Genomic DNA, 27,856 nt, shown 5'->3' on the forward strand with positions numbered 1-27,856 from the left:
GAGCTTCCTGCCATGGCTGGCTGGCCCTATAAAGTCTTCAATACCTTCCTCTGTGTTCACTTGATGCCATGGCTTTTCCCTACCCACCTTGTGCGCTGTTGAACGGTCCGCATTTCAGAGGACAGATTTGTCTTCTTCACGTGGCACTTCTGATCCCTGCTCAGCCCTTTTTTGTGGGGGAATAGGGGGTACGGGGTGGGGGCGGGGGTTGGGATGGGGAAGAAAAAGGCACTGTTAAGAGGTAAGGGATTTCGGCAGGTGTTGGGGCAGGTAGAATGACTGGAGGGTTTGCAGCGAGGCTGGCAGGAAGGAGAGCAACCAGAGAAAGGGGAAGGAGAGAGACTGCGGAGAGAAATCTAGGAGGGACGAACTAAACCGTGGAAGTCTGAAATCTCACCACTCACACAGAATACACACAACAAATGTGTGTTCATACTTCACGGTGGCACCAGTTATTAGGATCCAGGAAAATTGAAAACTGGCTTTGCAGTCATTAGTATAAACAGAGTTTCAACTTTGCTAGATATCACAATATTTCTTTCCAAATTAGCTGTACCAATTTATATTCCCACCGGAAGTATGAGAATTACCCACTTTACCACATTCTAGCTGACATTTGACCTCATCTGATTTTGTAATTTTGCTAGACTGATGGGCTTGATACACTATTTCACTGTTGTTTAAAGTTGCAGTTCCCTGATTACTAGGATTAGTTCAGTACCTGGCCAGTGCAATTTTTATAATTTTTAAAATGAATTTTGGTCATATGGTTTTATATTTGTGTTTAAGATGTAAAAAAAAAAAAAAAAAAAAAAGAAAAAGAAAAATCAACTCATAACCCACCACACAAATATACCTATTATTTTATTTTTCAAAAACAGCTTTATTCAGGTACATTTAACATGCACATGTAAAATGTTCAGTTTGATGTTTTGACATATGTACATGCCAGTGAACCCATCACCACAGCCAAGATCATTAATTTATCCATCAGCCCAAAAGTTTAGTCCTGCCTCTTCATTTATTTTTTCTCCCATCCTCCTTCTCCCTCACCTCCCATCTCCTGGCAACCATAGATGTCCTTTCATAATTATTTTCAGATTCCCCTATGTCGTGAGCATCTGTCCATGGGTCAGGTCATTCCTTTGTATTGCTGAGCAGTATTCTCCTGGGTGCTGGTACCGCAGCTTGTCTGTCCACTCACCTCTTGGTGGACATTTGTGTTGTTTCCAGTTATTTAATTGATGGGCCATTTTATATTTTGTAGAGTTTGTATATATGTGTAAAACTCTACAAAAAATATATATATGTATGTGCCCATATATTTTCTCATAGGCTAAACATTAAACACAAAGTAATCCCTGTTATTAATCAGAGCATGGGACAGTGTCTGGCATGTATAGTGTTCAGTAATTATGTGGTAAAAGAAGTAGATACCTTTTGGCAAATCTAAAAGCTAATTGGGAAAACAAAGCAAGTAAACTTCAGAAGTTAAAGGGCATGGAGTAATTGAGCCGAACTGAAATCCATGATCTGCCTGGCTTACCCAAATGCCAGGGGGTCCTGCCCTGCTACTTGGAAGTCTTTCCTTTCCCTCAAAGTCTTACATCACTCCTTCTTCATTGCAAATAGTCTCTTCCTTTTGTTCCTGTTTTGTTCCATCCTTTTCCCAACCACTGAGTTCAAAACCTTCATTATCTTTGTGAAATGTCCCTCTCTTCGCGTCTGATTCGTTTCCAGGTTCTAGAATTGAGCTTCCTACTAAACTTTGCTTCTTTTGTTTACAACTTGATAATCAGGCATTTAAATAACCATCAGTCCATCACCCTGTACCGCTCTTTAGTTTAGTGTCTACTCATCTCCCAGCTCAGCACGCCAGCAGGCTCCCCTCTTGCCTCCCTGACTCGTTTTCCCCTCCTAGAGTCAGCCTCCATGTGGTCCTCACCTATCTCTGTACCATGTGATTTTGTCCATGCTGCCTTGTTGCTTCCTGCTCCCCAGCTGCTCGTCTCTGCCTGCAGACTACGCTTCAGTCCTCAGCCTAGACCTCAGGGAGCTCTGTGTTTTTTGCCACCTGCCCCCTGACCATTGTGATGCAGGAATACTTTACTGTTTGCAGGTACCTGAACACACTATGCCATTTCCCACCTCCATGCCTTTGAGTCAACCTGTCCTCCCATCTTCTGGAATCTCTCTCTAACTTTGATGGGGGAGAATAATCTCAGAACTCGGTTTTGACACTGCCTTTTATCTCTGTGTGCACGTGCGTATGCATTCACACAAAACCCGGGAAGTGAATCCCACCTCATCTCTACTGCCGATGTCCACAGCACGGCCCTGCGCTGTGTCGTCGCTCCATCTCCCTTCCTAGACTGTGACCATCGTCACAGAGTGGGGAGGCCGTGGTAGTTTCACCACCATTGACTCTCCTAACGGGTACAATGGCGGATGTTTAGTAGGTGCTCAATAAATATGTTGGGTGCTAGATCCAGGTGAGAAACTCACATTGTGGTGCTCCATACATATGAATAAATGAATGTAGGATTTAAATGTCTGATTCTCAAGTTGTAATTTCCCAGCCAAAATGTTCTTAACGTCTTTTACCTCGTTTTCAATCCTGTTATCACCACTTTAGTCAAAAATCATTTAACTTCCTGCCTGAATTGTTGCATTAGCTTCCAAACCAGCCTATGTCAGCTTAAGTTCTCCCTCTTGTCTATATCACACTAATGCGCGTGAGCCAGACTCATCTCCTGCAGTGACTGCCCCAATCACGGAACTCTTTTGTCGGATTCCTGTGCATGGCCTTCAGCAGCCTTAGTGAATCTAGTAATCAAACTCCTTTCTATTCTCCAACATTCATTCTCCATTTTAGTTAGCCTATTCTCCCCACTTCCCCATGACAACTTGTGTTCTAGGGCTCAACTCTATCTTCTGGCCAGAATACCAGGCCCCCATGCCTCCATCTGTCTGAATTCTGCTAATAATCTGTTTTACTGAAGTTCTACCTTTGTGACCAAGCCACATCTCCTCTGGACTCTTTAGGTATTTCTGCTCTATAGCACCGATGCTCTAACTGCATGGTAGAGAGTCTCATAAACAGGTGAAATAACCTATTGCAAAGATTTCAAAGTGAATAGCAGTTGCCATGTAAAGGAATGTTTACTCTTCTCCCCTACCCCACTCCAGAATGTGAGCTCCACAAAAGTTAAGAATTTGTATCCATTTTGTTCATAAAGGAAAACTGAGAGCCTAGGCACCCAAATATTTGTCAAATAAATAAATGAAGGGATGAAATTATGTGCCAGATGGTGGAATTTAAATAATATTTCTTCAGAAAAAAAAAAAAACTTTGAAGAAAATACGAACAAATTTGAGTGATTTCTGAATTTTAAAGAATGTGATACTTTAGAACTAATTTCTTAAGTGGAATCACAAAACCAGCAAATCACCATATTCATTTACATAAAATGTAATATTTAAATTCTGAATTTTAGAGCAGCTTCTGAAAAGTACTAATTTCTGTACATGACAATGTCAACTAGTCAATCATATTTTCTGGAATTTTTATGCATCAATATAAGTTGAAATTAACTCAGGATAATTCTAGTTCAGATCTAAATAGATGGAACACAAAAATGGTATGAAACTAGTCTACCAGAGTAAAAATAGATGCTGGTTCTTGGATTCAGAGTATTGTGAGGATACCTATGTTTTGCCATGGCTAAGGTCTATTTACTGACTCTTTCCTAAATTATATATGATTTTTAAAATAAGAAAAGCATAACTCACTCTTTCAAAGTCCTGAGCCCAAAATCTGACATGCAGTAGACATTTACTAAATATTTGAACTTAAGCCACTGGAAATTTTTGTTTTGTTTTGTTTTTGCCAGTGGGAAGGGTATTTAAGAAGGGATGTAACATAGTTGTATTTTGTATTTGAGAAAAACCATTTGATGATTGTCTGGAGGATGATTTGGAGGGAAAAAAAACAGAAAAACTGAGCAGCTGTTTGTTCATTCATCAGTGAAGGAATGGTCATAGAACACATACTACTTGGTATGCACCAAAGAATGAGTGAACTGCTAAGATTCGGTGTGATAAGTATAGCCTATAGAAAAAGTTTAGGTGAGGAATTATGAAAACCTAATTTAAGTAGTGTTTAGGATGAAAAGGAGTACATATCTTGGTATCTATTTAGACAGAAGCACCGAGGGTATTTGGTGAACTCTATAAAGACCGAAGGCTTGAGTCTGTCACCTAGGGTTCTGATTTGAGGGACCAGTCCAACAGTATAGTTCGAGGTAAGAGTTGAAGTAGTTGTAAAGGAAATGATGAATTGAGCTGTGGACATATTCTATTAGGAGAGTCTGTGTTTCCCTGTGGAGATGCCAGTATAGAACTGTAAATAAGATCTGGTGTTTAGAAGGGATATGTGGGCTGAGGAGGGATGGTTTTTTAATTGATCAACAACAACAAAATAGTTGTTTAAGACACAAATACATGTACACAAATACATGTGGAAATTCCCAGAAGGGTAGGTTTACCGGAGTGAAATGAGATGTGGGCAGAGGCCATAGGATTATGGACATCAAAAGGGTTAAGAGTACACAAGAACGACCCACAAAGAAGACTGAGATCTAATGGCCAGATGTGACGTCAAGAAACCAGGAGAGGGTAGTTGTATCAGTGAAAATGGTTTCAAGTGCAGGTAATAGAGAAGCTGACTCACCTACCTTGAAACAATAAGGTAATTTATTGGATCCCATAACTAGAATTCCAGAGGTAAAACGGCCCTGGGCGTGGTTGATCCAGGCGCTCAATAATTTCATCAAGAAACCAGTTTCCTTTGTCTCCTTTTGCTCTGCCATCCAGTCTTGGATTTGCCCTAAGTCTGTTTCTCCTCTGGCGATAGAATGGTGGGTTGTATAAATCAGGGCTACGTTGCTCCCTCATTCACGTCCAGCTGAAGAAGCAGTTGGCATCTGGAAGCTCTCCTAGAAGAGTGAAGAGGAGCTTACCACAAGTCTCCAGCTAACGTACTCCTTGTGTCCCCTTGGCACTGTAAAAATCAAAAACAAACGGAGACCAGCCTTGAAAATTCCCTGAGTAGACAAAACCAGTTTATTCATACAACAAAGCTTAATTTAGCTTATTTTGCAAGGCTGACTTGACCTGGGTCATTTCTTGTTTATGCCTCTGGAAATCAGAAGCAATACTTGAACTGTTTCCCAGGGTTGAAATGAGGTAACCACTGATCAATTCCCTGTCACTTAAGAGAATTCTAATACTGTAACCGATCACTGTGAAGAACACACAGTCACTGCTTTCTCACTAGATAAGCTGCTTTGTAACGATACAGCCCTCAACCTCACTTTATGTTTTAGTTTGGGGGCTCCTGGTTTGCAGACTGTCTTTTTTTCATGCGTCCTAGTTCACTACTTCAGTGATGCACTGGCTTTTACTTTGGCTTCTTCTGAACTCTTGACGGCACAGATATGGTTACCTGATTTAGGATTCCTGAAACAGTCATTAACTTGGGAGAAGAATTAGACTGCCATCTCCTGGAGCTGAGCATGGATTTAGCTTTCCCCGAGGCACTGTACTTTGTTGGTGAGAAATGGATACCGAACACAAACGGAGATTTTTTTCTTAGGTAAAAGGAAACGGCAAATGGAGAACCCATAACCAGGCAACAGGACCCCTCTACGAGTATGAAGGAACCCTAGGAGGAGGAAAGTTTGAGAAGTCATTAACGTTGTGAAATGCCAAAGAGGAGGTCCAAGTGAGAGTTGATGGAAAAAACACAAAAAGCCCATTGGATTGGTAATGAGGAGGTGAGGCTAATGACCAGGTAGACTCTGGATGCTGGTTGAAGTGGAGAGAGGGTAACTGAGGTGACGAGGGGATAGGAAGCACTGACACCAGTTTGAAGACTCTGGGTTTTGAAAGGAAGAGTAATGATAATAAAGTAGCCAGATGGGAAAAATGGTAGCAGGGATGTTTGGGATTTTTTTTCGATCATCAGTTAAATGTTTCCCAAAGCCTAGTCAGTAGCTCCTAATCAGGTTCTGATGCAGGCTCTTCCACTGCCAGTTCCATGAATTTTGTTAACTTGTCAAGTCCTAGATTTCTCATCACTTCAGAGAGAGAAAAAGAAAGCTGTTTTGTTTTGTTTTTTTTAATACCACAAATTTGGTGAGTTTCAGAAATCATTTAAAGAAAAGAGTGTTGTTATTTCCATTTTAGGGAAATGCTTATGTTTAGGAGAGATTGTAAATGTTATACTGCACTGAGGCATCAAAAAGTTTTATTTGGAGGGGTGCCTGGGTGGCTCAGTCAGTTAAGCATCTGCCTTTAGTTCAGGTCATGATCCTGGAGTCGCAGGATCGAGGCCCGCATCGGGCTTCCCGCTCAGCAGAGAGTCTGCTTCTCCTTCTGACCCTCCCTTTCTCGTGCTTTCTCTCTCTCAAATAAATGAATAAAATCTTTAAATAAAAAAAAAAACCCTAATAGAAAACCATCTTTTAAAAAAGTTTTATTTGGAGACTGAAAATGGAATATCTTTACTTTTTATCTCCGTGCTTGGTGTTGTGGTCTCCATGTTGGTGTCCCTCTTAAGTGCACATGTTGAAATCCTAATGCCCAAAGATGATAGTATTAGGAGGTGGTGCCTTTGAGAGGTGCTTAAGTCATGAGGGTAGAGCCCTTATGAATGGGGTTAGTGTCCTTATAAAAGAGGCTCCCGAGAGATCCCTGGCCCTTCTACCATGAAAGGGCACAGTGGAAAAGCGCTAGCTATGAGCCAAGAAGAGAGTCCTCCCCAGGGAACTCAACCCTGCTGGCATCTTGATCTTGGACTTCCCAGCCTCCAGAACTGTGAGCAATAAATTTCTGTTGTTTATAAGCTCCCCAGCCTGTAGTATTTTGTTATAGCAGCCTGAACATACCAAGACACTTGATCTTAAGCTAAAATTTGTATTTTGCAAAGAATGCAAGAAAATGTTTCATTTCAGGCAAAACTATGTTTTTATTAAAATTTTAGAAAGTAATGCCTTTTGCATGCCAGGAACCCATTCAGTAGTTATTAATTATCTGTACTTCAAATTTAAGGATAAAAAATATGGGGATTCTGTCAAACTCAAATTCTTTATACTTGAATCTTATTTTTTTAATTGTTAGATACGTGATTCTAAGAAACAGTAAAACTATGCCACAGAAAACTAGTAATATTAAGCAGTACAATAAAACCTAAGTAACTAGGATTAGCTTGTTCCATCAGGTGAAATTAGTGGGTAATTTAATCACCTACTCCACAACGATTAACTGAACCATCCCTATGTACCCTACACAGTTGTAACGCTGTAGGTACAGCAATGAACAAAAACTCCCTGCTCTCATGGAGCATACATTCTAAATGGAGAGACAGTTAACAGATAGGAGTGGCTGGGTGGCTCAGTCCATTAATCACCTGTCTTTGGCTCAGGTTATGATCCCGGATTCCTGGGATTGAGCCCTGAGTTGGGCTCCATGCTCAGCAGGGAGTCTGCTTCTCCCTCTGCCTGTCACCCTGTACATGTTCTCTCTCTCTCTCTCAAATTAGTAAATAAAATCTTAAAAAAATACAGATAAATTAATATATACTGTGTCAGGGGAGGTAATTGCCTTGAAGAAGAGTAAAGTAACGTAATGGGATAGTAGGCAATTATTGGGTGGGGGTGGTGTTTCTGTTTTATAAGGAGAACAGGAAAGCCTCTCTGAATAGGAAATATTTGAGCAGAGAAATAGGACAAGGAGGATGGCTGGGGGGACTGTGTTCCAGGTAAAGGAAATACCAAGTGCAGAGGCCCTGCTCTGTGAGCCTGTTGGGCATGTTTGAGGATCAACAGTCAGAATCAGGTAGATGGGAGTCTCCTTGAGATTCTCTCTCTCTCTCTCCTTCTGCCCCTTCCTCTGCTCTCTCTCTCTCAAATAAATAAATTTTAAAAATCTTAAACAAAACAAAACAATGAAGGGTGGGGTGGCATTAGAAGGTTTTGAAAAGTTTGAGGTGGTTATTGCAAAGCCCTGTCTAACTGCCATGGGGAAACCAGGCTACTCTGGGGCAAGTGTGAAATTGAGAGAGTTAAAAACAAATGTAATTGCTTTCCCACCCCCTTTTTAATACACAATAAAAATAAAGTGACCCACCTCAGAAATTTATCCAAGTAACAGAACTGACAGATCTACTCTAATAAATAGGCAATATCAATTTATAATTATGAGCACAGTAAGTACTCATTTAGAAACAACCAAGTAGACCCTAGTTAACCCTTCACTGTGTATTTGTTTGTATTTGGTAAACCTTGCTTCATAGCAGGTAGAATATGAGGCATACCCTCCCCCCCATCACTGACAAATTACAGCAGGCTACTGAGGTGAGTGTCCTAGAAATTAATGACATTATGACATTTTTATTGTAAAGAAATAATTACATCGTAGTTTATTTCGGTCAAGCTTTTAGGAACTGGGCAAGTGCTTTAAATTTAGAACATTGTGTGCTCCCCTTAAATGTGAATGGTTGGAACACATCTAAGTTTATGCAATATTTAAAAACCTTTTTGGCAGTGAGATTCATGGGATAGTGATCTCAAAGCCTCTCTCATCCTACATTTTATAGGCTAAACAGCAACTTATTTCTGAACTTTGAGGCAACCATCCATTTTTTCCAGGCAGAAGTTACAGAATGATTTTACTTTGGAAAATGAGAAAAAAATAAAGATGGCACGTGAGCCCAACAAAATATTCAATATGCTTGATATATTTTGCCAAGATTTTTGTCAAGAGCATTATTCCGCTTCCCCAGCATTTGCAAAGGACCAAACATTTCCTGAGGGACCTTAATAGATGAGACATTGAATTCTCTGCCGTCAGTGTTGTTTTCCACCTGGGAAAAAGACAGCCTGTAATTGAAACCTAGCATATGCATTGTCATCCCTCTTGCCTGCCCCTCTGGTGCTTTACAAATTAAAAGATCTCTAAGGCTCAGCCTGCTTTCCAGCTGCCAGCCCCTGGTAGACATGAGGGAGCCAGAAGGGACCAGGTGGAGCAGTTTTGAGTTGCACTAAACACACAGCGCAGGGAGGTTGGCCGTAACTTTCCAATGAATATTTATATACCAGCCCCATTTCTCATCTTGCTCTTTGGCATGGATCGTAGTGCTGAGCTCCTGCTGATTTCAAGGGCCCTGCATTGTTTTTGGACCTGCTCCGTGAAGTATTATGTCAGATGAGAAATGGGCCCCAGGTTCCTATCACTAAGATGGCTGGTTGGCTTTTTTTTTTTTTTTTTTTTTAATGGGGACTATCATGTTATAGTGTCATAAGGATGGTGCAGTGAGGGAGTTCCCTGACGCCTCCTGGCATTCCTGTTCCTTGAATCACACACTCAACTACTGTTTACTATGGACTAGAACTTTAATTGCTTCTGTTTAGAGCCACACAATACTTTGGTTTGTATATTGCTGCATTTTCTTCTTTTTCTTAGGGGTTTTATTTTTGTTTGCTAAGGTCAGGCACTTATCACAGGGCTCCCTCATCATATTTCACATTCTGATCCCTCGTGGCAGGTGCTAACTTCCTTGCGTTCAAAGTGAATGGGTTGAGTAATCTCATAAAGATACAGAATGTCTTGGCGTAAAAGGGAAGCTAGTACAGAATGCCTGTCTATGGAAGGCTTTTGGTGTTATTTAGAGAGTCTTGTAAACCTGAGAAGATATTCAGAAAACCATCTACACATACACCCATTAACTTTTTCTAGGTAGTAGATCATAGACTTATACTCATGTTTCTGATTCCCAAGCCATATTTTTATCTGATACAGTGCACACCTTATGTGTATTTTATCACCATATTGCTTATGAGAAATCATTTTCGTTGTTTCTATATATGACATAAACTACAGACAGCAAAATTCTTGTAAATTGTTGATTCAAAAATTACATTCTTAGATAATTAAATGTAAATAATTAGAGGGCTGTGGTCACGAGGATCTAATCTAAGTTCTCTAAGCAGAAGGCAGACAGAATAACCTCAGTCTTTACGACAGCAGTACCAGAAAAGAGGAACAAAGACATGTGTTATACAAAGTACATATGGAATTCAGCAAGGGGTGTGTCAGAGGCTCTCGATATATTTATGAGGGTGGGGGAATGATAGAAAAATACAGACTGAACATGAGTACTACTAATAGCTCAATAATTATTCCTGAGGAGCTTGTATAAACCTGGAGATACACCTAGTGTCCTCTTCAAGATCTGTTTGACATTGGCCCTTCCAGCATTTTTACTGTGATTCGGTATTGAAGGCAAGCTAAGAAAATTTATTGTCTCATAGCACAGGGGAAAAGTAGGTTGAACAGCAGAATCAGAATGTAGCGGGACAAGCTGAAACAATGGACTTGCTCCAACAAGATGGCATTTAGGAGGAACACACGAAAAGCTGTTCACTTGGGTTCCAAATGCCAACTGCATGTGTAGCGACTGAGAGAAAACAGGACTGTAAATCCTAACATGGGGCAAAGGCTTAAGGGTTTCGTTAGTTGGGTTTCATCATGTATTAGTACTTTGAAATGTCTGGTAGCAGAGCTGATGGGTCCACAGTGAGAGTTGTATGGTCTCTGCTGTATTTTGTACCTGTAGAGGCTCTGGGTCAGGGCAGCCCTCTTTGGAGTTTAAAGGGCAGTTATTATGGGAAAGGAGGTTTTGACTTGACCCATGTCAGTGGGTTCAGTTTCTTCTGAGACCACAGGTCCGTGGAAACTATGTATGGGAAACTTTCTAATAGTAAGAGTGATCTGAAAATGAAATGGGCTGCCTCTTAAGAAAACAATTTTCTTGTGAACACAAGTTTTCAAACAGACAAACCAGGCATTTATTGACAGTGTTGTGGAACTGACTGTAGGATTAGCAAACATTTATTAAGAGCTACTGTATGCCAAATTCTGTGCAGTGTGTGTGTATGTGTGTGTGTGTGTGTGTGTGATCTTATTTAATTCGCACAGCAGCCCTCCAGTGGATATTATTATCTTCCTTTTTGAGCCTAAAGTCCAGTGACTGGTAAATGGGAGAGACAGGGTTTAAAACCCAGGTCTGAGTCTACCATGTAGGCTCTTAAGACTGCATTCACAGCCTCGAGCATAAAATGGTATTTTTGCATTTGAGGACATTGAAATTCCATCATTTTAGTAGGGGACCACCTTTTTCCGGGGGGGGGGGTCATCTTTATTTTATACATTTATTCATCCAGTTTGATCCTTACTGGTAGAGTTTTTCTCAGAAGAAGAGTCCGTGTGTTTCTGGTTATAATTGATGGCCATAGCTGTTTTGATTGTGGCCTTCAGCTTTACTACTTACTGGAGGGAAATAATTTCCTGCTTCATTAACCATGGTTTGTAACTGATCTAACAGAAACTTGAGTCCTGTACCATTCAAATAATGCTTGGGAAATTCATTCAATTTTTTTTTTCTTTGTTTACAGATTAAGTGGGGGCAGGGCTTTGAAAACTGGCATTTAGAAATATGCTTCTGTTTTTTAAAAATATTTACTCGCATTTCTTTGGTGGGGAAACCATGTTTTATCTGGATAATTTGTTAGGATCATAGTGAAGAAAGGGCCAGAGTTGCAGATCTCAAGTGTAGAGCTGCAAGCCCTGGAAAGGAAAGACTGTAGAAGTGTCCAGAGAACAGTCTGTTCATTGCTTTATTTGCTGTTACTCCAGGGCCTGAGGTCACCCTGGCAGACAGGTCACTTGTACTGCAAGCATTCATGCTGGCCCCAGGGACAGGCATGAGGTCACTGGCAAATTGCAAGAACAGCTCCCATTATGCATGGTCCATTTTCTTGATACTTGTTGCTAGGGGTCTTCTTCCTCCTCCATTTCTGCTTCTTTCCAGTGGCACCCAGTTCTGACCATATCTGGTAAAATGGGTTAATGAGGGTCTCCTTCCGAAACTGTCTGTTCTCCTGATCGGTGACACAATGGATCTATATCCACTGGAGAGGATCCGCACCTCCCCAGCCTTACTGTCCAAGGAGAAACTGGCTTAGATTTGCAGCTATGACAAGGGTTTCTTGGATTTGAAACTGAAATGTGTTGGTTTAAGATGGCCTGGCATTGGGTGCCTGGGTGGCTCAGTTGGTTAAGCGACTGCCTTCGGCTCAGGTCATGATCCTGGAGTCCCGGGATCGAGTCCCGCATTGGGCTCCCTGCTCGGCAGGGAGTCTGCTTCTCCCTCTTCCGCTCCCCCCTCTTGTGCTCTCTCTCTCTCTCACTCTCTCTCAAATAAATAAATAAAATCTTTAAAAAAATAAAAATAAAAATAAAAAGATGGCTTGGCATTGTTACCTGATGGGCTTTTTCCAGATAGTGGAAACCGGTACTCAGTAGTGACATGCCATGACTTTCATCTGATCTAAGTTGACCAAGTCGCTTTATTTTCTTTTTTCTTCCACAGTGGCTTTCTGTACACAGGCAGAGCATCTTTCTCCTCGCCCCCAACACATGGGTGTGTGCACACACTCACAACACACACACACACAACCTCTTACTCATTTGGAAGATCTAACACTGCACATACAGATATGAAAACTTCCACACACATTCACATCAGAGAACTGATCCCTGTTTCCCTCCACCTGTTTGTTCTCTTGCTCTCCACTAGCCTGCAAGGTCTCTGGAGATATTTTAAGTATTCCTAGAACTGTCTCTAGAACATGGTAGATGTTCAAGCAGTGTTCTCTGAACTAGACTACATTTGACTCCAGGTACCTCAGATCACTTCATCTACATTTTTCCTATTTTATTGTTCATTCATTAGCACTCAGCAAGTAGCCTGCACAATTCTAAGTGTAGCGAAGAAAAACAGTGAATAAGATAAGAATTCCTGCCTTAATGGAGCTGAGACTCATTATTAAAGTGGAGACTAATGTTATTATTCCTACTTTGCAGCTAAGGGGAATTAAGACTTATATTAGAAAAGGAAGTGCTAAACAAAGCAAAGCCTTTCCTTAGACTCCTTCTGGTAGCTACAGTGAAGAATCACTCTGACAGCATGAGACATAGAGCCATACACACAGGCTGTCCACTTTCTGCAAAGAAAAAGCTGGTATGGAAAAAGCTGGAAAGTACTGGATGCTTTCGCATTTCTTGGGTCATGGAGGATTGATGGAATCTCAGCCTGTATGTGCAAAGGCTGTGACCCATTACCAGCGTCTATGCAGAAGGAATTATGGTTTCTGAGTTAGAGCAGACTCTGAAATACACAGATAGAAAGCTTGCTCTTCCTTGGGTTTCAAGAGGATATTTCAGTCTGTTAGAAATAAATTCTGTCTATGCTACAGAAGAATTTTAGAAAAGAACCAAGAAATTAGTTGCATGTAACCTGCAATTCTTTATTTTTAAAATGAGTTTTTGTGTTGATGGGTAAGTTCATTTTTTATATTGTCCAGACTGATGCTAGTACTCACATGGCCTTATGACTAAAAAGGGGTTGAAACAGGCATCTTGGGTGGAAAAGAGGGTCACTTTTAAATATGATGATAACTAGTATAGATTTGGCAGAGCAGATGCTTATATTGACTTCAGTGATTTTTGAAAACTCTTCAAAATGTTTTACTGCAGTATTCTGCATTCCTGATTGTGGTTTCACAGTGTGACAGAATTAAAGTCACTTAAAAAATGGGAAACATACAATGTGTGACAGAAAGAACTTGGTCTCTGCCATCAGATAGAGGCGAGTTCAAATTCTGGGGCTGCTACTTTCTACCTACATGGTCTTGGGCATGTTGTGCATCCTGCGTACGCCTCAATTCCTTCAACTATAAAATACGGGAAGTAATATGCATATAAATGTGTTACTGTAAAGATGAAAGGAGAGAATATATATGACGTACCAGGCATAGCATGTGTCATACTATATGTACTCAGTAAAAACTGGTACCATTAATCATTTTCTGCTGTTGAAGTCTATGGTAAATTTTACATCTTGTATATTCTATTTTGTATAAAGTAGACTTAAAAATAATCTAAAGTTTCAGAATTCAATTAATTACAGAACATGCAGAAGGAACTGTAGGAATATTCTTGCTGTATAGTTTGTGGTAATAATGCACATCTGTTCTCAGAAGGCTCTTTTAGTTTTATGAAATATCAACCTACTGAAGGGAAGTCAAGCAAAGGGGACTTACTGTAAAGATTCAGATCATTGCATTTGGTTTCCTGGAAACTGGAATGTAAAAAACCAAGGCTATTTTTGTTTTGTTTTGCAGGAGCAACATAGTTTTACTCCTCTCTTCAGTGTATGCTCCATCTTTTCATTCCTGACTAATTTGCCTTGCTTCTTCACCTTGCATGTGGTCTAAATTGGCTGAGCCCATATATTACCTTGCAGCTTCAGCAGTACCACTGACCAGTGACTCCCCCAGAATCCCTTTGAAATCATCAAAACCCAGCTAATAGTTTCTGAGAAAATTTGCCGTCCTCTGAGTTCACGCAGACTTCTGTCTATTCCATTCAGTGGACATTTAATGTACTTTAATTTTCCTTGCACAAGATCTGCTTTCTCGTTTGGATCTTAAACTCCTGGAGGGTAGGGCCATGTTTTTTTCACTCAGCAATCCTAACAACTGTGACAGTGCTTTGCGTATAATAAGAAATCGTTAATTAATTTGATCAATTACATTAAAAATATATTGGGTGGGTCCAGTAGGAGATAATAAAGTCATAAACATTCATTACTTACTATAATTAAGCTTGCATTGATATAGGAGTGTGCTACAGATAATAGTTTTTTGGGGAATACTACTATTTCCCTATTTTTTTATTCTGGTTGCTGTAAAGCTTTCTACTTATGTTATTTTCAGAATTTGGCTACAATGTGTGTAGGTATGGTTTTCTTTTCCCTTTTCTCATTTGTTGTCCATCGTATTTAAGCGATCTGTGGATTGGTGTTTCATCACATTTGGAAAAATTTTGGCCATTACTTATTTCAGGATTATTCTGTCTCACTCTCTTGCTTCCTAATAATATTACACAAGTTACTTATACTCAATTTAATTCCCCTGCCCCTCCATTTTTGTACTGCTGTTCCAGTTCAGGTAATTTCTAATGTCCCAGCTTCAGATTTGCTGATTCTTGCTTTTGCAGTGTCTAATCTTCTGTTAAATCTATCCAAAGAATATTTTTATTTAATATATTGTAATTTTTGTTCTAGAGTTTTCATTTTTTTAGAGTTTTTGTTTCTTTTCTATATGCAATACATAGATATATACATATATATGTATTACATATACATATTATATACATATATGTATTAGATGTATGTATAAATATATGTACATATATACATATGTATTATATATGTGTATTATATGTGTATAAATATATATGACACATATGTATATATATGTATATGTGTGATATACACACACACACATCTTGCGTGGGTATGCATCTTTTCCTGTAAATTATTTCATATATTCACAATAATTTTTAAATCCTAGTCTGATAATTCTAAAACCTGGGTCATATACAGGTCTGCTTCTGTTTACTGTGTTTTCTCTTTACTAGAGTTCACATTTTCCTGCTTCTTGTTAGGACTCAAGATACATATGGTATTCAAAATATTTATGGTATTCTGAACATAAACAAAAACTCAGTAGAGCCTGAAGCATACTATTTTTTTGTCATGTTTATTTCCTGAAGAGTCTAAATCCTTGGCTCTGGCTAACACTTAAGGTAAGGTCTGAGCATTCAGATTCCTCTTAAGAGTTGAGCAGGAGGGGAACTACCAATTCTTGAACAGTCATCATTTTGATATTTCAGTATTTGAATTGGAGCAGTATTGACTTAAGTTTCAGATATTTTTGGTTCATGTTTTGATTTACTACTGGCAAGGCCCTTGTACCTGTAACTTGGTAAATTCACTCATTCATTTTAGTATTTTTTGTTGTTTTGTTTTTATGGATTTCTCAGTTTTTTCTACATAAATAATTATGTTATCTGTGAATTAACAGAATTTTTTCTTTCTAAACTTTACCCCTTGTATTTATTTATTTTTGTCCTCTTTTACTGGCTAAGATTACCAGTAAAATATATGAAAATGGGAAAAACAGATATCCTTGCCTTAGTTCTGATCTTAGGGAGAAATAATTCAATATTTCATCATTAAATATGATTTAAGCTATAGATTTTTCAAGAATGTCCTTTATCAGATGTGAGGGAAATATTTCTTTTCTAGTTTACTGAGAGTTTCTATCATGAATGGATGATGAATATTGTTAAATGCTTTTTTGTACTCATTGAAATAATATTCTGTTAATATACTGAATTGCACTGTTTGATTTTCAGATGTTTATTAAACTTTGCTTTCTTGGGATAAAGCACACTTAGTCATGATATAGTAGCTATTTTATTGGTGCATTTCACTTGATAATATTTTGTTAAATTTTTCATCTATGTGCATGAGAAATATAGATCCATATTCTTTTTAAATTGTCTTTGTCAGATTTTAGATGAGAGTAATCCTTTTCTCATAAAATGGAGTGAAATGTGTTCCCTCCTATTTTTTTGAAAGAATTTATAAAAGACTGTTATTTTTCCTTATTTATTAGAATTCACTAAGAAAACTATATGGCCCTGGAATTGGGTTTTTTTGTTTGTTTGTTTTTTGTGGGGTTTTTTTTGGGGGGGGTGTTAATTATGAATTCAATTTCTTTAATTGATATAGGACTATCTGGATTTCCTATTTTTTATTCAGTTGGTTTTATAGGTTGTATCTTTTAAGAATCCTGCTGATTTTATCTAAATTAGTGAATGCTTTGACATAAGGTTGTTCATAATATTTCCTTATTATCTTTTTAAATATTTTTAGTATCTCTAATGATCATCTTCTGGATTTGTAAATATTCTCTATTATTCATAGATTTTTCTCTCTCAATGATTTATGCTCTTTATTGTTTCCTTCCTTTTATTTACTTTGGGTTTAATTTGCTTTTTTTTAGTTTATTAGGGTAGAAATTTAGATCACAGATTTTAAACCCGTCTCCTTTTCTAATATAATCTTTTAAAGATATAAATTTCTCATTAGCCACTGCTTCATTTGCATATCACAAATATTGATATGCAGTCGTTGTTTTGTTTTAAGGACTTTATATTTTGATCAGTTAAAGTTCATAACACAGCTGAGAGGAAGGTACAGAGATTTCCCATAAACCCTCTGTTCCAATACATGTATAGCCTCCTCCATTGTTATTACTCACCAGAATGGTGAATCTGTTACCAAGGATGAACCTACACTGACTTGTGATCATATCTGTAAGTCCATAGTTTACTTTAGGGTTAACTCTTGGTATTGTATATGCAGTGGGTTTGGACAATGTATAATGACATATATCTTTTATTACAAGATCATACAGAATATGTTCACTGTCCTAAAAATTTTCTGTACTCCTATTTATCCCTCCCTCATCTCTATGCCAGCAAGGTAGTTTTGTTTTTCTAGAATATCATATAATTGGAATCATAGTGTATGTATGGCTTTTCAGATTGGCTATTCACTTAGTAATATGCAGTGAAGATTCCTTCATGTCTTTTCATGGCTGGAAAACTTGTTTCCTTTTAACACTGAATAATGGCCCATTGACTCTCTATATTAGAATTTATCCATTCACCTAGTGAAAAACATCTTGGTTGCTTCCAAGTTTTGGCAATTATGAATGAAGCTACTCTACACATCTGTGTGCAGATTTTTGTGTGGACATATATTTTCAACTCCTTTACATAAATATCAAGGAGCGTGACTGCTGGATCATATGGTAAGAGTATGTTTAGTTTTATAAGCAACTGCCAAACTGTCTTCCAAAGTGACTATACCATTTTGCATTCCCACCAGCAATGTATGGGAGTTCCTGTTGCTCCATATCCTTGCCAGAATTTGATGTTGTCAGTATTCCAGACTTTGGTCATTCTAGTAAATAGTGAAGTGTTATTTTATTGTTTTGACTTGCATTTCCTTGATAACATGTGATGTGGACTATCTTTTTATATGCTTATTTGCCATCTATATCTCTTCTTTGGTGAGGTGTTCGTTGAAGTGTTTGTCCCTTTTTTAAGCAGGTTGTTTTTCTCTTATTGTTGAGTTTTAAGAGTTCTTTATATATTTTGGATAACAGTCCTTTATCAGATGTGTCTGTTGCAGATATTTTCTTCCAGTCTGTGGTTTGTCTTTGAATGCTCTTGACATTGACTTTTGAAGAGAAGTTTTTAATTTTAATGAAGCTCAGCTTACCAGTATTTATTTTTCATGGATTCTATCTTTGGTGTTGTATTCAAAACTTATAACTTTGCATTTTATATGTTGGTCTATGGTCAGTTTTGAATTAGTTTTTGTGAAGGGTATAGGGTCTGTGTCTAGACTCATTTTTTGTGTGTTTGTGGATGTCTAGTTTTTCCAGCACTGTTTGTTAGAGAAACTGCATTTGCTCCACTGTATTGTCTTTGCTACTTTGTCAAAGATCAGTTGACTACATGTGGGGTGATTTGATGTGTTTTCATTAGTATTTTGTCCTAAGCATTTTCTAAATTCATTGGTGATTTCTTCTTTGACTCATAGGTTACTTAGAATTGTGGTGTTTAATTTTCAAGTTTTAATGATTATTTCATGTATTGTACTACCATTGCTTTCTAATTTAATTAATTATGGCCAGATACTATACTCTGTAAGGTTTAGTTTAAAATCTAATGATACTTATTTTATGCCCAACCTGACAGTCATCCTGGTAGACGTTCCATGTGCACTTGAAAATAATGTGTATTCTATAATTATTGGGTATTAGTATACTATAACTGTCAACTACAGCATGTTGGTGACAGTGTCTACTTTTGCAATTGGTTATTGGGGAAGGAATGTTGTAAAAGCTCCAAGTATGACCATGGACTGCTAGTCAGTTTCTTCCCTTAATTCTGTTAGTTTTTGCTTTATATATTTTGAAGCTCGGGCTAGTAGGTACATGCACATCTAGGGTTGTGAGGAATTTTTCATTTCTTTCATTTTCTTAATTCATCTTTTTGTATCTGGTAATACTCTTCATTTTGAGGACCATTTTGTGATATTATGATAGCCCAAACATTTATCTTATGTTTATTATTTACATGTTACATTGTTTTCCATTCTTTACTCTGAACCTAGTTGTGCCTTATCACTGCTCAAGTTCCCAGAAAGCAGACTCTAACATGGAGATTTATGTGCCAGGAGTTTATTGGAGTGTGCTTTCAGTGGTATTATTTTTGGTGGAATGATGGAAGCATGATTAGCCTGAGAGATTTTGATCATCAGTGCAACTGCAACAAAGGTCTCAGCTGATCTTATGGTGACTCTAGAATCAAGTGACTTTCAGGGTGAGGGTAATACCTTTATACCCCTTCATGGTCAGTTAGTAGATGAGGGCTACCCCAGAAAGGGTGTGGTTTAGGTCAAAATGACTCTTTATTTGAGGGCAAGTCTTGGAGAGGAATTTAGTTGAGAACTGTCAGTTGGTAACAACACTATAGCAGCTATAGGAATGAATTCTTCTGGGCAATATACCATAGTATCACAGTGTGTCTGTATTTAAAATACTTTTCTTGTAGATCCCTAATAGTTGGGCTGTGGTTGTTTAATCCAATCTGACAATCTTTGGCTCTTCATTGGAGTGTTTAGTTCATTGATATTTAGCGTAATCATTGATATGGTTAGGTTTGAGTGTGCTGTCTTGCTACGTGTTTTCTATTTTTCACATACGTTCTTTCTTCCTTTCTCTTTTCCTGGTCTTTGGGGTTAATCAAATTTTTTAAATGTTTTATTTTAATTTTTCCATTGAATTTTTGTTATATATATCTGTTAATATTTTTTCTTATTAATATTTAATGTTAGGTGCTACTTGATGTATCCTAAATGTCTTTTCCAAGTCATATCATAACATTTTCCATATCATAACACCTCATGTCAAATGAAAGAACCTTAAAAGAATATAATTTTGTCCCACTCTCTTTGTGCTACTGACATATATTTTACTCCTATACCATATTATAGATCACTTTTTTTCTTTTTTGGCTTCAGTTGGCTGTCTTTCATGAATTAAAAGAAAAACAAAAGATAACCTTTGTATTTATCTATACATTTACATTTCTGTCACTCTTCATTCCTCCCTGTAGCTCTGGGTTTTTATCTGGTATCCTTCCTTTGAACAGAAGGTCTTCCTTCAGTATTTTTACAGGGTAGCTTGTTGGTGATAAGCTCTCTTGATTTTTGTTGATCTCTTGTGTTTCTCTTCTTTCATTGTCACTTCTTTGGACTACTGTGAAATCCTGCTTTTTTAGTTTCTGTTTCCAAAGAGCGTCAGCCTTTCAAGAGTCTCGGTTTTATTTAGGGGCTCAATTCCAGCACATTCCCTGAAACAGACTTAAGTCAGCCTGTCTATTCCTAAGTAGATACTAAAGGTGTAACAACTCTAGCCCTCAGTCCTTCAGCTCAGTTTTCAGCCCTGGATCCACAAGGTCAGCTAGAAGTTTCTGTTCTGACTTTGAGTTTATACTTTATTTCTAGCTATTGATTTCTTTGTCACTGGTGGCTGAACACATCACATTTTAGGAGTTGAATATTTCCAACTTTTCTACATGTTTATAACTGAGATGGTCAGTGTAGGAGGGAAGGAATGCCTATCAACTTAAACAGCTAAGATGACAGAGTCTTTCTTCTGTACTTTATTATACAGAATAGTTGTAGGATTACAAATATATTATGAGGCTAGACTACCGTGGAAGCTTTATTTATTTACTAATTTTTAATGGACCGTCATGTTCAGCTGGTTAACAAAGAAGTCTTAGCTATTAGTCTCAGTTCTTACTGTGAGATCACATGTGTGCTCAGTAGAATAATATATGTAGTTTATTAAGAAGTCATTGCTGAGATTTCAGCTTTTGCTCTGCTGCTTCCTGCTCTATCAGGTCTATGGAAATGCAGGACCTCGCAAGTCCTCATCCTCTTGTTGGAAGTGGTGATACTCCTGGTAGCTCCAAACTGGAGAAGGCTAATCTCAGCAGCACATCTGTCACCACAAATGGCACAGGAGGTAAGTGTACCACCCCAGAGACACCCAGAAGCACATTTCAATGTTTGCTATAATTTCACATGCTACGGATCTGCTAATAAATAAATCCTTATCAGTAATAACATAATCAGCATTATATCCGGGGAATATATGGCCAATAGACTGTCTGTTATTCTGTTGATTTTCTTGAAACTTTTGCACCTCCTCTGTAGCTGGAAAATTTCAGAAAGAATAGATATCCCTGAACAACACTTTGAAGGCTTTTAGCAAAGCTCCCTTTTTGTATTTGCCCTTGTAAGTATTCCAAAAAAAAAAAAAAAAGTAGAAAATGTGGCCAAAAAGATCTGCACTCTGATCTTGTGAGAGAGAGAGAGAGAGAGAGAGAGACAGAAAAGAAATTATACTAGTATACTAGTTTTTGGTTTTATTTTGAATTGCAGGAGAAAGGCTATCCCAAATTTTTCTTTTTTTTCTTAAAAGAGGTTTGAGAATAGAAAAATATTTATGTCTGCTGCACTTTCTTTTCAAAGAGATTAATACCTGATGTATTTAAATTGGGAATTAAATTTTTTTCAGATACTTTCTCATTTGATTAGCCTATAATTATGCCACAGCATAATAACAGTTATTTCAGATATCCTGCCCTACTAATTTTATAAAAAGCGCTCAGCCATCAAAATATATGGTCAATTTTTACATCAGAATATGTAGAGAGATGTCAAATATATACACATTATGTGTAAGCTACTTTTTAAGTTATTCTCCATCATTTTGAAGTTTTATAGATCTGTTTTAGTCAATAAGAGAAAAATTATATGAAATTAGTTTTAATTTATAAACTAATTATATTATTAGATAACAGCATTTGCCACATCATATTTTCTTTTAAATTTTCAGTATTTATGAAATTGATACACCTCTTCCCATTTAATTTAAAATAACTGTGCAGTCTAAAATTTTTTTGTAAAGTTGTGTGCATTGCAATTTGCCTGTATTTAATAGTGTTTTACACCAAACCCATTGTAGATTAACATTTCCTTGTTTATAATGTTTATTTGTCTCTAAACTTGCATCTATAATTTTAGCTAATTAATTATAGGATTGCAAATTTATAAGATTGTTTAATGATGATTTCTGGTGTAAGAACATTTATGTTTAAACCTTAACTTGGGTACAAATAATAAGATTTTTAAAAACTCTGGAATCAAACCTTGGAGTTCACTAATCATCATGTGTATGTATTTAACTGAACTAAAACAGACCTGATAAAGTATAAAAGTCATACATTGCAGTTACGATTTTGGCTAAAAGGTCAGGAACCAGTGCAAGCATTGAAGACTATTCATGTACACTGAGCAGGCATTCGGACAATGAACCCTTATACTGTTCCTGTTCTCAGGGGACAACATGACTGTTTTAAACACTGCAGACTGGTTGCTGAGTTGCAACACCCCCTCTTCCGCAACAAGTATGAGAGATGATGGTACACTGCATGCGTTTGGGTGTGTGGTATTGCCCTTCTGGTTTGCTTTCTGTTGCTATTTCTGTTTGCACTTCCTGTGTTAAGTACTTGTAAAGAAAAAGGAGAAATAAACATGACTTTTTGTTGTTTATAGATAACAGTTGACTATGTTTTTTTTCTTACCAACTACTATTCTAATCTGAGATTCCTTAGACCAGTACTGTTTTTTTCTTACATTTTTTTATAATGTCACACCAACAGATGCAGCTATTGTCTTTCTAACTACATATCATCTAAGTGGCTAATTCAGCACAGCAGTCCTATCAATAAGAGCAGGTGAAGCAGATTGTACATACATACAGACTCAGTCATCTCCATAACCTACAGACTGTCTTAATTTAAATTCTTAACATGGCAAGAAGATATTTGTGATTTTATGGACTTCAATAAATAATCCAGTTAAAGTGTCTAAAGTATAACATAAACATTTAAAATTCCATCATTTAAAGAATTATCAGTGTGAAAGCTATACATTTAAAATTATAAATCAATATTAATCCTTAAAATACTTTGAACTATAATTACTACATTCATATACACAAAATATATAAAAGTATAAACAAACCTTCTTTTTTTTTAAAAGAGTTATTTATTTATTAGAGAGAGAGAGAGGCTGGGGAGGGGCAAAAGGAGAGGGAGAGAAAGAATCCTCAAGAAGACTCCCCGTTAAGCATGGAGCCGGACGTGGGACTCAATCCCAGGACCCTGAGATCGTGACCTGAGCCTAAACCAAAAGCCGGACACTCAACCAAATGAGCCACCCAGGTGCCCCATAAAAATTTTTTTTCTAAATCAAAAGTTAATATATTATCAAAATCAAAAAATAAAAGCAAAACTGTAACACTAACATGAAATCACCCAATTTTAAGATTAATAAGAAGACATCCTTACCTGTTGGAAATGTGCATTATAAGAGAACAGTTAGGATAGGCAGTTTGGCTGGATCTTGCTGTATTTAATTAAATTAAAATATATGGCCAGTGAATGAAGAATACTCCATTATACACATTATTTATGTTTTTCTATAATTTTAGCTCAAAATGTTTTTCAATTCCACACTTAAAATATACATTTTAGGGCGCCTGGGTGGCTCAGTTAGTTAAGCAACTGCCTTCGGCTCAGGTCATGATCCTGGAGTCCCGGGATCGAGTCCTGCATCGGGCTCCCTGCTCAGCGAGGAGCCTGCTTCTCCCTCTGACACTCCCCCCTCTCATGTACTCTCTCTCATTCTCGCTCTCTCAAATAAATAAATAAATCTTAAAAAAAAAAAAAATTAAAATATACATTTTATACTTAAAATATGTTGCAAGAATTTAGTTTCTCTTAATTCTAACTCAGGGTCTTTTTCTATAAAGGGCCAGATAATAAATATTTTAGCCTTTATAGAGCATACCATGTCTGTCTCATCTACTCAGCTATGTCACCAATAACTCAAAAACAGGCATAGGCAATGCATAAATGGATGAGATTCATCAGGTTCCAATAAAACCTTATTTATGGATCCTAGTATTTAAATTTCATAGTCATCACATCATAAAATATTCTAGTTTTTATTTATTTTTTAAACATTTCATTTGTAAAAAACATTTTTAGCTCACTGGCTATTGTTCTCTTCTCAAATATTCATGTAACATGGGCAACTTTACATATGTACAATCAGTATTTAATAATTTAGATCTAATCTCAACCAGAAACATTTTTTTTTTTGGAGTCTTTTTTTTTTTAAAGATTTTATTTATTTATTTGACAGAGAGAGACACAGCGAGAGAGGGAACACAAGCAGGGGGAGTGGGAGAGGGAGAAGCAGGCTTCCCGCCAAGCAGGAGCCCGATGCGGGGCTCCATCCCAGGACCTTGGGATCATGACCTGAGCTGAAGGCAGATGCTTAACGACTGAGCCACCCAGGCGCCCCAAGAAACATTTTTCTAAATATTAAGCCTCAGATTTTCCTAATTCTTAGCATTAATGTTAATAGTTACGTGGCCATGTGGGAAGAACAGGAATTGTGTGTCAGAAGGAACACACTTACTAGCTGTGTCACCTTGGACAAGTTACTTAACCTCTCTGAGCCTTAATCTCTTTCTATAGAAGGAGGATAATATTTCCATGCCAAAGCTTTTGTCTTAAATTAGATAAGAATACAAATTGTTTGCCAGTAAAAAACAGTATATTTCCCTTTCTTTAATTAATAATTCAGTAATAACTAGGCAGTAGTTTTTAAGGAAAATGAAAACATGCATTATGTTAAAAGACTCTCCAATGTTTGGTCATATAGTATATTTTCAGCATTTAGAATGTGTAAACTGGCCAAAGAAGGCAAGCTTTTAATAATAAAATGTTAGGTATACTTTGATTATTAACGATGTAGTCTTGGAGGCTTTCCTGCAGAGCAGGGAGCCTGATGTGGGGCTGGATCCCAGGATGCTGGGATCATGACCTGAGCCAAAGGCAGACCCCTAACGACTGAGCCACCCAGGTGCCCCTAAACTGTTTTATTTTTAATATTGGGTTTTATTGTGGGAATTGGATCACTTTATAAAATTATTATAAAAAAAGGAAAAAGCAAAAGCTAATTTAGTGGCTTTTGAAAATCTTTCCATTAACTTTGAGATTTTCAGAAGGACTTTAATTATATAGTTTTTACTAATATGAATAAGTTGATAGTGTCACCTTAATATCCTACCATACTACATTGATACTCTTTAAATATATTACATTATTCCTTGAATTGATTTAAAGTGTTTCAGCACCTTAGTCCTAATTATATAATTACATCTGCAGATTTATATTGGAAACTAATTTTCCTTTCAAATTTTTGTTGCTTGTAAAATTATTAAAATGTAGAACTGTCAATAAAAGCGGAATAAATGCAATCATACCCTAGCATGTAGATCAGTGGTTAACAAATTTTTTCTGTAAAGGGTCAGATGGTAAATATTTTCGGCTTTGCAGGTTATGTGGTCTCTGTTTTAGCTATTCAGCTCTGCTGTTGTTCCACAAAAGCAGCCATAGACAATGACCTTGGCTGTGTTCAAATAAAATTTGATCTGTGAACACTGAAATTTGAATTAAAGAAAATTTTCACATGTCACAAATATTCGTCTTTTAATATTCTTCAACTATCAAAAAATTTAAAAGCCATTCATAACTCACAGGCTATACAGAAACAGGCCATGGGGAAGATTTGGCATGTAGGATATAGTTCGCTGACCCCCGATATAAAGCCATCTTTATGCTCTGTATACTTCATGTATATGCATATTTATGCACATAAATGCATGCCAATCATATAAAAAGTTACTTACAGAAATAGGTAAGATTTTTATTTGCTTAATGGTGTCAAGATTCATGATTAGCTGTACTTTACAGAAAGACATCTGTTGGAATTGCTTAGGATAGGATCTAAAAGTAGATTTTCACTTTCTCAATTAAAATGTATCAAGTTCCTGTTATATGCCAGGCTCTGTGCTAGGAAATAGGAACCCATTGACCTATAGAATATGATACTGGCCATCAAGGGACCAAAAGTCCAGCAGAGGGAAACAGACAAGAAAGTAATGAGTGCATAATGTGTTCAAGGTGGGTGCATAGCAGAGGGAAGGAATATTTGATTCTACATGGAGATTAAGAAAATGCTTTAAAGAGAAGGTTTGGGGGAACCTAAATCAGACATTCTGATCAGATTTATAACATTTTCTCTATTTAAAATCTATATATCATAGAAAAGAATCTTCCAGAATTTTTATTATATTTATTATACAGATGATTGACTTAGGCAAGGGGTTTATTTCCAAATGTTATGTGTTTGTGAAGTAGAACCACCTACTATCGTGGCTCTATTTCTTTTTAGATTTCTTTTTAATGAAAACCATAAATTGTTTTATCAAATTATTTTACGAAATTACTTTCTGGATATTTAGGAGTGAAAGACACTTGGTGCTCATAGATTTTAGAGTGAATATATTGATTTAGACAAACATAAATCATAGACTATACTAATTATTAAAATTGGTAGGCAATACTGTGTGTTCCCTGCAGTGTTATAAATTGTAACCTTCCTAATCTAACTCCTCCTGAAATTCTTTGTAGAACTTATGCTGTTAGAAGGAGCTATGGGTGATTTTGTGGTTCAGAAAGAAGTATATTTAGAATTAACATATATATGTCTTTTAAGTGTACACCAGTTTAAGCACAGATTTTGGAAGATGAAATGTAAAATGTAAATTACTTGGGTCACCTTCTCCTTCAAGGATTAAATCTGCTATCGCAACTAACGAACATGAACTTTGGATTATTATAATAAACAGACTTTCTTCACAAATATTTAATAAACATTAATGTTGTACTTGAGTTCCAAAGATAATCTGAACAGACAAGATTAAATTTGCTTTGAAAATATGTGCAGGAGGGTAGGGATGAAGGCCGAGGCACAGCTGACAGCCGACAATAATCACATACAGTTTTGGTTTAGTCCATAGATAGCAATTATCTTTAAAGGTGAAAAATAAAATCCAATTATACCAACATATTACAATCAATATATTAAAAATATTTTGACTTTTTTTTTTAAGTTTGGCTCTATGAAAAAGATCCAAATTGCAAATATGTAACTAGTGGGGGGGGGTTGACAATACAAGTATTTCTTGAATAATAAGTTCTGTACAGAGTGCTGTATATAGTTTGTCATCCTTTAGAGAAACCCTGAATTACTGAATTAACCCTGAATGCCGAATTACTTATTTTGAACATAGAGAAGAGTAAAACCACAATACTCTTTAACTTAGGACATTAAAATATGCTTGTTACTTTTGAAATCAAAACATTTATAAGTTTCATTTTTTTGAAAAATATTATGTTTATCACTTCTAGAAGATTGTCCTTTCCATTTTATAGCATGTAATGATTGTGGAGATTGTCCTAATAAGTTAAAAACCCTGTTGAACCTGTGTTAATTTAAGAAAAGTGAAATACAGTGAGAAAAAGTTACATTTGAACATGACAATGAATTACACTGATGATCATTTGGAATGAGGATTTTTATAAGTTTTAGAAAATAGTAAGATCTTTCATTGATGAATATCTTTCCAGTAATGCCTTGCACATATTTAACTAAAAACAAAGTTTCCTGCCACTAATAAAGTATATGGTATATTTAATTGAAAGTGCAGAAACAAAACCAAGACAAAAGAAAATGGAATACATTTTAAAT

The 27,856-nt window shown here is 36.8% G+C and overlaps 1 protein-coding gene across 5 annotated transcripts in view; it reads left to right on the forward strand.

The window, feature by feature from the left end:
* The window catches only part of EYA4 (EYA transcriptional coactivator and phosphatase 4), a 267,602-nt gene that overhangs the window by 176,727 nt on the left and 63,019 nt on the right, over positions 1-27,856 (forward strand). For 3 of the 5 annotated variants that reach the window (XM_045865575.3, XM_045865577.3, XM_045865576.3), the window contains exon 4: positions 21,022-21,146. In XM_045865575.3, coding sequence (XP_045721531.1) covers positions 21,022-21,146 — 125 coding nt within the window. Of the gene's footprint in view, positions 1-21,021; positions 21,147-22,524; positions 22,594-27,856 lie in introns of all 5 variants that reach the window. The other 2 variants (XM_045865570.3, XM_045865574.3) reach the window with 1 other exon arrangement.

Source organism: Mirounga angustirostris, unplaced genomic scaffold (assembly GCF_029215605.1).
Source record: "Mirounga angustirostris isolate CCGP_5_RB_7025 unplaced genomic scaffold, mMirAng1.0.hap1 SCAF_8, whole genome shotgun sequence".
Classification (NCBI taxonomy): domain Eukaryota; kingdom Metazoa; phylum Chordata; class Mammalia; order Carnivora; family Phocidae; genus Mirounga; species Mirounga angustirostris.